Source organism: Taudactylus pleione, unplaced genomic scaffold, assembly GCF_031769625.1.
Source record: "Taudactylus pleione unplaced genomic scaffold, aTauple2 ptg000144l, whole genome shotgun sequence".
Classification (NCBI taxonomy): Eukaryota; Metazoa; Chordata; class Amphibia; order Anura; family Myobatrachidae; genus Taudactylus; species Taudactylus pleione.
In genome coordinates, this window is record NW_028284546.1 from 898,182 (window position 1) to 910,531 (window position 12,350).

Genomic DNA, 12,350 nt, shown 5'->3' on the forward strand with positions numbered 1-12,350 from the left:
CAGGGAAAAGCAAAGGGACAGCTTTTCTCAAGCTTCCTGTGTTACACAGCCAAGGGTTTCACGCCCTGGTCTACCAGATGCTCTGTCACCAAGCCTTCTGACAAGCATGCCGCATGATGGAGCTCGCCTCCATCTGGGGGACCCCAGCGTGGTTCTCCGAGACCTGGATGGCTATCACAGTGGACGCCTGGGTGCAATGTGTTGTCTCCCTGGACTTCGGCCTAACCTTTTGGGAACGGCCTCTGAACCCATTGCTTTCCACAGGCTTTCTGGTGGATCCACTCTCTCTTTGCTGACTTCCAAATTAATTGTTTTAGTTCCCCTGTCTCAGAAAGGCAAGGGCTTTTATGCTGTCTTCTTGGTTAAGAAACTGAATGGTACTTTCCGGACAATCCAAAACCTGAAGACCCTCAACAGGTACTTGCGAGTCCTCAGATTCTGCATGGAGTCTCTATGTTCAATCATTCTGGCACTGGGAGATTTCATGGCCTCCTTGGACATCCAGGATGCCTATTTGCATGTTCCTACCCAGCTCAGTTACCAGTGCTTCCTCAGGTTTGTGGTACGGGAGGAACATTTCCAATTTCGGGCATTGCCATTTGGTTTTTCCACAGCTGCTCTCGTGTCTTCACAAAAGTTATGGAGGTCATGGCAGCTCATTTGCGGCGCAGTGATCTCAGGATTCTACCTTATCTGGATGACCTTCTGATCCTTGTTGGGTCACCGGAGGTCCTCAGGGAGCACATCCATCTCTCTATAGATCTTCTCTAGTTCCACGGATGGATCATCAATTGAGAGAAATCCTCCATGACTCAGTTGCAGGAGATGTGCCATCTGGGGGCCTTGCTGGATTCCAAAGTTCAACAGGTCTTCATCTTGTCAGAACAACTTCGGGACCTACAGACCAGGATTCGAAAGTTCTTATGTCATCACCGAGAGTGTCAATACACTTGCATGCACATCTTGGTCTCTCTTGTCTCCACCGTCAACATGGTGGAGTATGCCCAGTTCCACTCCTGACCTCTTCAGATGAAGGTTTTGTTCCAGTGGAACTATTCAAAGGGTTTGTGGGTGGCTCAAGAGAGCTGGCTATTGATTAAGATTCTTCCCAAAGTCCAGAATTGGGAAGCGGACTTCCTTAGCCTCCAGGACGTTCCCTCACGAGTGGGCGGTTCATCAAAACGCCCTTCAGCTCCTAGTTCTTCGCTGGAGCTTGCCGGACATCTTGGCACAACCACATGCTGCCAAGGTACTGCTATTGCACCAGGGGTCATGGAGCCTTGCTGGTGGACATCTTGGCAGTCTGGTGGACTTTCCATCTCATGTACATCTTCCCCCTGATCTCGCTGATTCTGCAGGTCATCCGCAAGTTGAAGTTGAAAGGCAGCACTGTGATCCTGGTATCTCCTAGGCTTCTCCATCGACACTCCGCTGTGTCTTCCTCTGCTGCCAGATCTTCTGTCTCAGGGCTCGTGCTTCCATCTGGATCTGGCCTGTCTCGCTTTGATGGGGTGACTCTTGAGACAAGAGCTAAGGGGTCCTCCAGATCAGTCATTCGTACAATGCTGAATGCCCATAAACCTTCCAGCTAGGGGTCTTATCCCCAGGTCATTTTGACTCTCACAAGTCCTCTCCTTTCTGCAGGTGAGTCTGGATTTGGTTATCCACCGCTCTTCTTTGTAGGTGCAGGTTTCATCCCTTTTCCTGATGTAAGGACTTTCCTAGGTACAACCCTCGTTTGTTTCTACGGTGGCTCCATGGAATATGTCTCTGGTGCTTAGGGCTCTCAATCGTCACATTTCGAGCATCTGTGTACATTCATTGGCTTACGCAGAAGACTGTCTTCTTACTTGCCATAGCGTCGGCCTGGAGGGTGTCAGACTTGAGCATGCTGTCTTGTCACTCCCTATTTCTGGTCTTTTCCTCAGACCGTTCTTTGGACATGATTGGGCTACCTTGCTAAGATAGTTTCTTGGTTTCAGATCAACCAGGAAATCATGGTCCCTGCCTTTCAAGCACCTGATACTTTGCAGGAGGAGGCCTTTTTGGATGTTGTGAGAGCCCTCTGGATATATGTAGACAGGACTAGGGATCTCTATAAGACGGTGTCATTTTTTGTCTTCTATGACTTTTACAAACGAGGCTGGGCAGTTTCGAAGCAGGCTTTGGACAGATTGGTCCGTTTGACCATCTGCCACAGTTACGATGTGGCGGACCTTCCTGTCCTGGCCATGGTGACTGCTCTTTCCACCAGGCCGAAGGGTACTTGTTGGGCAGCTCAACGTGGCTCCTCTGTGGAGCAGCTTGTAAAGCGGCCACATTATTAATCTGACACTTCCCACGGACACGGCTTTCGGGCAAAGGATTCTCAGCACGGCTCAAGAGCGTCCCCTCCCTTAGGGGGATAGCTTTGGGATGTCCCACTGTATGAAGCCTATGTCCCCTATGGAGAGAAAAGGAGATTTATGTATTTACCTGGTTAAATCCTTTTCTTCGAAATCCATGTGTGTGCCGGTTTTTCTTCATGCTCCTGCCTTGGCTTGCTAACTTAATTGGCCTGACGGGGACTGGCAGGGTAGGAGGGAGAAGGTGCCGGGGCTCCTGGAAGAAATAAAAGTAACTGCTTGGTGCCCGGACTCCTACTCCAGCCTATAATCACTGTCTAAAGCCTGTGCGGCCTATGGATTTTGAAGAAAATTATTTAACCAGGTAAGAACATAAATCTCCTTTTCCTCTATTTATCAAGTCCCAATGAATTTGTCTTAGAAAGCATCTGCCTTTATGCTCCATATCTATAATCAGGACCATGTTTCCCACCTGTGGGTCTTCTCCTGTGTACAGATGGCTTCTTGCACACAGAACATTCCCCAATAGGAATATGAAGGTAGTTTATACCAATGTGAGACCTTCGATGTATAACAAGAACTCAACTACAGATAAACATTTTCCAGACACTGTAGAAAAATATAAGAATACGGTCTGTCACTGGCATGACTGTGTAAGAACACACTACATATGAATATTGTTTATACATATACTCTTTTATTAGGGTTTACATAGAGATAAAATTACACAATGCAATTTAATGGTGGCATAGAGGTAATTGCAAGATTACAGGGCTTCTCTCATGTTCTGCTGACAGGGAAAAGATAAAATGAACCAGATGTAGCAGAAGAGAAGATACTGTTGTGACCACACATAGGAGGATGGGAGAGTAAAGGTTTATCCTGGTATAATTTCTTCTGCTGGTTCCCTATAGGAACTTCTATATAATATTCCTGAATATTTTATCAGCTCTGTGTTTAAGAAACTTCAAATTAACATGAAAAATGTCACAGTAATTAAAAAATAATTTTAGATTTAGGATTTAATGTTTAAATAGACGGTTTTGGTCATGAAACATTTCTCACGCTTACAACAAGAAAATGGTTTACGTAATGTATGGATTCCATGTTGTCTTTTCATATCTGACTTACTGATGAAACATTTACTCTATTCAGAGTGAATATATGATGTCCATTATGTATGAATTATTTGATGCCTTTTCAGATATGATTTACTGGTAAAACATTTCCCACATTTAAAGCAAGCATGCGGCCTTAGTCCTGTGTGGATTTTGTCATGTTCTTTCAAATATGACTTACTGGTAAAGCACTTCCCACACTCGGCGCAGGAATACGGATTGTCACCTGTGTGGGTTTTTTCATGTTCTTTGAAATATGACTTACTGGTAAAGCACTTTCCACACTCGGAGCAGGAATACGGTTTCTCTCCTGTGTGGATTCTTTGGTGCTTTCTCATATCTGATTTGCTGGTGAAACATTTCCCACACTCGGCGCAGGAATACGGTTTCTCTCCTGTGTGGATTCTCTGGTGCAGATGAAAGTATGCTTTTGTAGTAAAACATTTCCCACAATCCAAGCAGGAATACGGCTTCTCTCCTGTGTGAGTTCTCCGATGTACAATTAGATGTGAATTACTGGTAAAACATTTCCCACACTCCGAGCAAGAAGATGGCTTTGCTCCTGTGTGGCGTCTCTGATGTAGAACAAGTTCTGAATTACTTCTGTACCCTTTCCCACATTCTGTGCATGAATACGGTTTCTCTCCTGTGTGAACTCTTTGATGTACAGCAAGATATGAAATTGTGATAAAACATTTCCCACACTCCGAACAAGAATACGGTCTCTCTCCTGTGTGACTTCTGTGATGTACAACTAGTTCGGAATTACACCTAAAACATTTCCCACATTTAGTGCAAGAAAACGGTTTTTCTCCTGTGTGGATCCTTTGATGTTCTTTCAGAGAGGATTTACTGGCAAAGCATTTCCCACAATCAGGGCAGGAATACGGTTTCTCTCCGGTGTGGACTCTCTCATGCTTTTTCAAATCCGATTTTCTGGTAAAGTATTTCCCACACTCAGAGCAAGAATACGGTTTCTCACCTGTGTGGATTCTATAATGTCTTTGAAAGTCTCCTTTCCTAGTAAAACATTTTCCACATTCAGGGCAACACCAACATTTATCTTCAGTGTGATTGATCTGTTTTTCAATTTGGTGTCTAACATAGCTGGGCATGTTAATAGCTTTTCTATGGCTACTAAAAGAAGATCTTGGTTCCTCAATAATATGAGATGTATACTGTGTATGATCTGCAGGTGTATAAATGTCACTGTCTGTGAGGGTTCCTCCATTACATGAGGCTGGTTCCTCCATAATATGAGTAGATGTATACTGTGTATGATCTGTGGGTGTATAAATACTGTGTGTGATGGTTCCTCCATCACATGAGGCTGGTTCCTCCTTAATTTGAGTAGATGTATACTGTGTATGATCTGTGGGTGTATAAATGTCACTGTCTGTGAGGGTTCCTCCATCACATGAGGCTGGTTCCTCCATAATATGAGTAGATGTATGATGTGTATGATCTGTTGGTGTATAAATTTCAGTATCTGTGAGGTTTCCTCCATCACATGAGACTGGTTCCTCCATAATATGAGTAGATGTATACTGTGTATGATCTGTGGGTGTATAAATACTGTGTGTGATGGTTCCTCCATCACATGAGACTGGATCCTCCATAATATGAGTAAATGTATACTGTGTATGATCTGTGGGTGTATAAATGTCACTGTCTGTGAGAGTTCCTCCATTGCATGAGACTGGTTCCTCCTTAATATGAGTAGATGTATACTGTGTATGATCTGTGGGTGTATAAATAGTGTGTGTGATGGTTCCTCCATCACATGAGACTGGTTCCTCCTTAATATGAGTAGATGTATACTGTGTATGATCTGTGGGTGTATAAATGTCACCGTCTGTAAGGGTCCCTACATCACAGGAGACTGGTTCCTCCTTAATATGAGATGTATATGGTGTATGATCTGTGGGTGTATAAATGTCACTGTCTGTGAGGGTTCCTCCATCACATGAGACTGGTTCCTCCTTAATATGAGTAGATGTATACTGTGTATGATCTGTGGGTGTATAAATGTTGGTGTCTGTGAGGGTTCCTCCATCACATGAGGCTGGTTCCTCCTTAATTTGAGATGATGTATACTGTGTATGATCTGTGGGTGTATAAATGTCACTATCTGTGAGGGTTCCTCCATCACATGAGACTGGTTCCTCCATAATATGCGTAGATGTATATGGTGTATGATCTGTGGGTGTATAAATGTTGGTGTCTGTGAGGGTTCCTCCATCACATGAGACTGGTTCCTCCTTAATATGAGTAGATGTATATTGTGTATGATCTGTGGGTGTATAAATGTCACTGTCTGTGAGAGTTCCTCCATCACATGAGACTGGTTCCTTCTTAATATGAGTAGATGTATACTGTGTATGGTCTGTGGGTGTATAAATATCAGTATCTGTGAGGATTCCTCCATCACATGAGACCGGTTCCTCCTTAATATGAGTAGATGTATACTGTGCATGATCTGTGGGTGTATAAGTAGAGTGTGTGATGGTTCCTCCATCACATGAGGCTGGTTCCTCCTTAATATGAGTAGATGTATATTGTGTATGATCTGAGTGTGTAAAAATGTCAATGTCTGTGAGGGTTCCTCCATCACATGAGGCTGGTTCCTCCTTAATATGAGTAGATGTATACTGTGTATGGTCTGTGGGTGTATAAATATCAGTATCTGTGAGGATTCCTCCATCACATGAGACCGGTTCCTCCTTAATATGAGTAGATGTATACTGTGCATGATCTGTGGGTGTATTCATGTCACTGTCTGTGAGGGTTCCTCCATCACATGAGAATAGTTCCTCCATAATATGCGTAGATATATATGGTGTTTGATCTGTGGGTGTATAAATGTTGGTGTCTGTGAGGTCTCCTCCATCACACAAGACTGGTTCCTCCTTAATATGAGTAGATGTATACTGTGTATGATCTGTGGGTGTATTAATGTCATTGTCTGTGAGGGTTCCTCCATCACTAGAGACCGGTTTTCCCTTAATTTGAGCAGGTGGATCTTTAGATCGTTCTGTTGGGAAAATAAATAATTTATAAAATGTAATTTAATTCATACTACATATGACATCAAACAACAATATTATTCCTACTGTAAATTAATATGTATCATAATTAGAGATTCTAATTCTGACAGCCAGTCATGGTGCCCCTACAGCATTCGGTGGCCTCCCACACTCTTCATCAAAACTTTAGTAAGTCCCTGTCCCACCAGCTCTGCTCATACACAGAAACCAAATGGGATTCTCCACCATGATAGAAACACATCTGCTTCCTTTTTTTAACATCACCTGTAATCCCGGTGGTATCAGGACCAAAGGTGGGACCCACAGAGACCCCACGGGATGATGAAAACCTAAATGGCTGTAGAGGAATCTGGATCTGCCAGGAAAGGGTATGGTAGGTCTTTAATACTGAGAAAAACCCGGATTGGTGGCATCAGCAACATAGAGGTGAGCTTTATAATCTTAACCCCTGGATATCACACTTTTGGAGATGGGTCGACAGTATAGCATAATTATATTTATTTTTTATGTTCATTTGTTCTTCAAGCCACAGACCCACTCTCACTGACCCACTCCCACAGACCCACTCCCACTGACACAAAGCTTTCATTCAGTGAATTCAGTAACACTATAAAATCAGATTCTTTTCATGAGAGAGAAAAACCCAGGAACAATGAACATCCAGTAAAGTTCTGACTTTCTGATATAAACATATGATGTGATATAATTTAATTAGAATATAATTTACCTAGTGATGTGAGGGGCCGGTGATTCTCCATCATCATGTCCTTGTACAGACCCTTGTGTTCCTCTATATATTCCCCCTCCTGCATGGAGACATAGACAGTGACATCCTGACACCTTAGAGGAACCTGACACACACATAATGATACAGTCATTACCCAGCACCTCCTCTTCTGGGAATGGGACATTATACAGTACCACCAGTCACCTCTCCAGTCAGCAGCTGAATGATCTTGTTGGTAAGTTCCAGGACCTTCTGGTCATTGTGTCTCTCATGTATCAGTGAGTGAGGTGGAGGCACCGTGATGGGGCTCTGGGTCCTGCTCACACGGGGACGGCTGCTGGGTGTCTCACATTTACCGGATGTCTTCTTCACTACTATATAATCCTATGAATTGGGGGAGAAACTATTACCCCTATGTACAAACTGAACTTGGCATTCTGTGCTAAAGACTAATACCACTAATGTAATTTACTGCGACATTTTCAGAATCCCTCACCTGTCACATCTATACAACAATAATGTTAACCAGTGGTGGATTTTACATTATATCACTGTACAATTCAATGTCCCACTATAATAAAACCACATATCAGTGTGTGCTGGGAGCTGTGTTATTCCCCCTCATATATCACTGTACAGTCCTCTCCCCTATATAATAATACCACATATCAGTGTGTGCTGGAAGCTGTGTTATTCCCACTCATATTTCACTGTACAGTCCTCTCCCCTATATAATAATAATACCACATATCAGTGTGTGCTGGGAGATGTGTTATTCCCCCTCATATATCACTGTACAGTCCCCTCCCCCCCTATATAATAATAATACAACATATCAGTGTGTGCTGGGAGCTGTGTTATTCATCCTCATATATCACTGTACAGTCCCCTATATAATAATAATACCACATATCAGTGTGTGCTGGGAGCTGTGCTATTCCCCCTCATATATCACTGCACAGTCCCCTATCCCCTATACAATAATAATACGACATAGTGTGTTCTGGGAGCCGTGTTATTCCTCCTCATATATCACTGTACAGTCCCCTCTCCCATATATAATAATACCACATATCAGTGTGTGCTGGGAGCTGTGTTATTCCCTCCATATATCACTGTACGGTCCCCTGTCCCCTATATAATAATAATACCACATAGTGTGTGCTGGGAGCTGTATTATTCCCCCTCATATATCACTGTACGGTCCCCTCCCCCTATATAATAATAATACATATATCAGTGTGTGCTGGGAGCTGTGTTATCCCCCCTCATATATCACTGTACAGTCCTCTCTCCCTATATAATAATACCACATATCAGTGTGTGCTGGGAGCTGTGTTATCCCCCCTCATAAATCACTGTACAGTCCCCTCTCCCCTATATAATAATAATAGCACATATCAGTGTGTGCCGGGAGCTGTGTTATTCCCCCCTCACTCTCCCCCTATATAATAATAATACCACATATCAGTGTGTGCTGGGAGCTGTGTTATTCCCCCTCATATATCACTGTACAGTCCCCTCTCCCCCTATATAATAATAATAATAGCACATAGTGTGTGCTGGGAGCTGTGTTATTCCCCCTCATATATCACTGTACAGTCACCTCTCCCCTATATAATAATAATACCACATATCAATGTGTGCTGGGTGCAGTGTTATTCCCCCTCATATATCACTGTACAGTCCCCTCTCCCCTATATAATAATAATACCACATATCAGTGTGTGCTGGGAGCTGTGTTATTCCCCCTCATATATCACTGTACTGTCCCCTGTCCCCTATATAATAATAATAGCACATATCAGTGTGTGCTGGGAGCTGTGTTATTCCCCCTCATATATCACTGTACAGTCACCTCTCCCCTATATAATAATAATAGCACATATCAGTGTGTGCTGGGAGCTGTGTTATTCCCCCTCATATATCACTGTACAGTCCCCTCTCCCCCTATATAATAATAATAGCACATATCAGTGTGTGCTGGGAGCTGTGTTATTCCCCCTCATATATCACTGTACGGTCCCTTCTCCCTATATAATAATAATAGCACATATCAGTGTATGCTGGGAGCTGTGTTATCCCCCCTCATATATCACTGTACAGTCCTCTCTCCCTATATAATAATACCACATATCAGTGTGTGCTGGGAGCTGTGTTATTCCTCCTCATGTATCACTGTACGGTCCCCTCTCCCCTATATAATAATAATAGCACATATCAGTGTGTGCTGGGAGATGTGTTATTCCCCTCATATATCACTGTACAGTCCCCTCTCCCCTATATAATAATAATACCACATATCAGTGTGCGCTGGGAGCTGTGTTATTTCCCCTCATATATCACTGTACAGTCTCCTCTCCCCCTATATAATAATAATACCACATATCAGAGTGTGCTGGGAGCTGTGTTATTCCCCCTCATAAATCACTGTACAGTCCCCTCTCCCCTATATAATAATAATAGCACATATCAGTGTGTGCTGGGAGCTGTGTTATTCCCCCCTCACTCTCCCCCTATATAATAATAATACCACATATCAGTGTGTGCTGGGTGCAGTGTTATTCCCCCTCATATATCACTGTATGGTCCCCTCTCCCCTATATAATAATAATACCACATATCAGTGTGTGCTGGGAGCTGTGTTATTCCCCCTTATATATCACTGTACAGTCCCCTCTCCCCTATATAATAATAATAGCACATATCAGTGTGTGCTGGGAGCTGTGTTATTCCCCCTCGTATATCACTGTACAGTCCCCTCTCCCCTATATAATAATAATAGCACATATCAGTGTGTGCTGGTAGCTGTGTTATTCCCCCTCATATATCACTGTACAGTTCCCTCTCCCTATATAATAATAATAGCACATATCAGTGTGTGCTGGGAGCTGTGTTATTCCCCCTCATATATCACTGTACAGGCCCCTCTCCCCTATATAATAATAATAGCACATATCAGTGTGTGCTGGGAGCTGTGTTATTCCCCCTCATATATCACTGTACAGGCCCCTCTCCCCTATATAATAATAATAGCACATATCAGTGTATGCTGGGAGCTGTGTTATTCCCCCTCATATATCACTGTACGGTCCCCTCTCCCCTATATAATAATAATAGCACATATCAGTGTATGCTGGGAGCTGTGTTATTCCCCCTCATATATCACTGTACGGTCCCCTCTCCCCTATATAATAATAATAGCACATATCAGTGTGTGCTGGGAGCTGTGTTATTCCCCCTCATATATCACTGTTCGGTCCCCTCTCCCTATATAATAATAATAGCACATATCAGTGTATGCTGGGAGCTGTGTTATCCCCCCTCATATATCACTGTACAGTCCTCTCTCCCTATATAATAATACCACATATCAGTGTGTGCTGGGAGCTGTGTTATTCCTCCTCATGTATCACTGTACGGTCCCCTCTCCCCTATATAATAATAATAGCACATATCAGTGTTTGCTGGGAGATGTGTTATTCCCCTCATATATCACTGTACAGTCCCCTCTCCCCTATATAATAATAATACCTCATATCAGTGTGCGCTGGGAGCTGTGTTATTTCCCCTCATATATCACTGTACAGTCTCCTTTCCCCCTATATAATAATAATACCACATATCAGAGTGTGCTGGGAGCTGTGTTATTCCCCCTCATAAATCACTGTACAGTCCCCTCTCCCCTATATAATAATAATAGCACATATCAGTGTGTGCTGGGAGCTGTGTTATTCCCCCCTCACTCTCCCCCTATATAATAATAATACCACATATCAGTGTGTGCTGGGTGCAGTGTTATTCCCCCTCATATATCACTGTACGGTCCCCTCTCCCCTATATAATAATAATACCACATATCAGTGTGTGCTGGTAGCTGTGTTATTCCCCCTCATATATCACTGTACAGTTCCCTCTCCCTATATAATAATAATAGCACATATCAGTGTGTGCTGGGAGCTGTGTTATTCCCCCTCATATATCACTGTACAGTCCCCTCTCCCCTATATAATAATAATACCACATATCAGTGTGTGCTGGGAGCTGTGTTATTCCCCCTCATATATCACTGTACAGTCCCCTCTCCCCTATATAATAATAATACCACATATCAGTGTGTGCTGGGAGCTGTGCTATTCCCCCTCATATATCACTGTACAGTCCCCTCTCCCCTATATAATAATAATAGCACATATCAGTGTATGCTGGGAGCTGTGTTATTCCCCCTCATATATCACTGTACGGTCCCCTCTCCCCTATATAATAATAATACCACATATCAGTGTGTGCTGGGAGCTGTGTTATTTCCCCTCGTATATCACTGTACAGTACCCTCTCCCCCTATATAATAATAATACTACATATCAGTGTATGCTGGGAGCTGTGTTATTCCCCCTCATATATCACTGTACGGTCCCCTCTCCCCTATATAATAATACCACATATCAGTGTGTGCTGGGTGCTGTGTTATTCCCCCTCATATATCACTGTACAGTCCCCTCCCCCCTATATAATAATAATACCACATATCAGTGTGTGCTGGGAGCTGTGTTATTCCCCCTCATATATCACTGTACAGTCCCCTCCCCCCTATATAATAATAATACCACATATCAGTGTGTGCTGGGAGCTGTGTTATTCCCCCTCATATATCACTGTACAGTCCCCTCTCCCCTCTATAATAATAATAGCACATAGTGTGTGCTGGGAGCTGTGTTATTCCCCCTCATATATCACTGTACAGTCCCCTCTCCCCTCTATAATAATAATAGCACATATCAGTGTGTGCTGGGTGCTGTGTTATTCCCCCTCATATATCACTGTACGGTCCCCTCCCCCCTATATACAATAACTATATAACTATATATATAACACATTACCAGGATACAGAATGGAGGAGGAGTCAGTCAGTGAGTGATGACATCATAGTAGCAGCGTTATATCAGTAGGTCGGGTATCAGGACTATAACAATATGGCCGGTCTTCTCACTACGTCATTTCTAACACAGGTTTTAATACAACGGAAAATGGCGGCTTATATATCCGATATATTGTTATAGATGTTACATAGCGTCCTCTAGTGTTTGCATTCATTAACACATCGCCCTCCTAG

General features: G+C 43.1%; 1 protein-coding gene across 1 annotated transcript; it reads right to left on the reverse strand.

The window, feature by feature from the left end:
• Positions 1–3,022: 3,022 nt before the first annotated feature.
• Positions 3,023–12,144, reverse strand: LOC148522687 (uncharacterized). The gene is made up of 3 exons (XM_088473888.1): positions 12,118–12,144; positions 7,238–7,621; positions 3,023–6,497 (listed from the first exon to the last, which is right to left on the reverse strand). Exons 2-3 carry the CDS (start codon positions 7,419–7,421, stop codon positions 3,520–3,522), a joined length of 3,162 nt encoding a protein of 1,053 aa, XP_088330014.1. The 5' UTR covers positions 7,422–7,621; positions 12,118–12,144; the 3' UTR covers positions 3,023–3,519.
• Between the last annotated feature and the right edge of the window lie 206 nt (positions 12,145–12,350).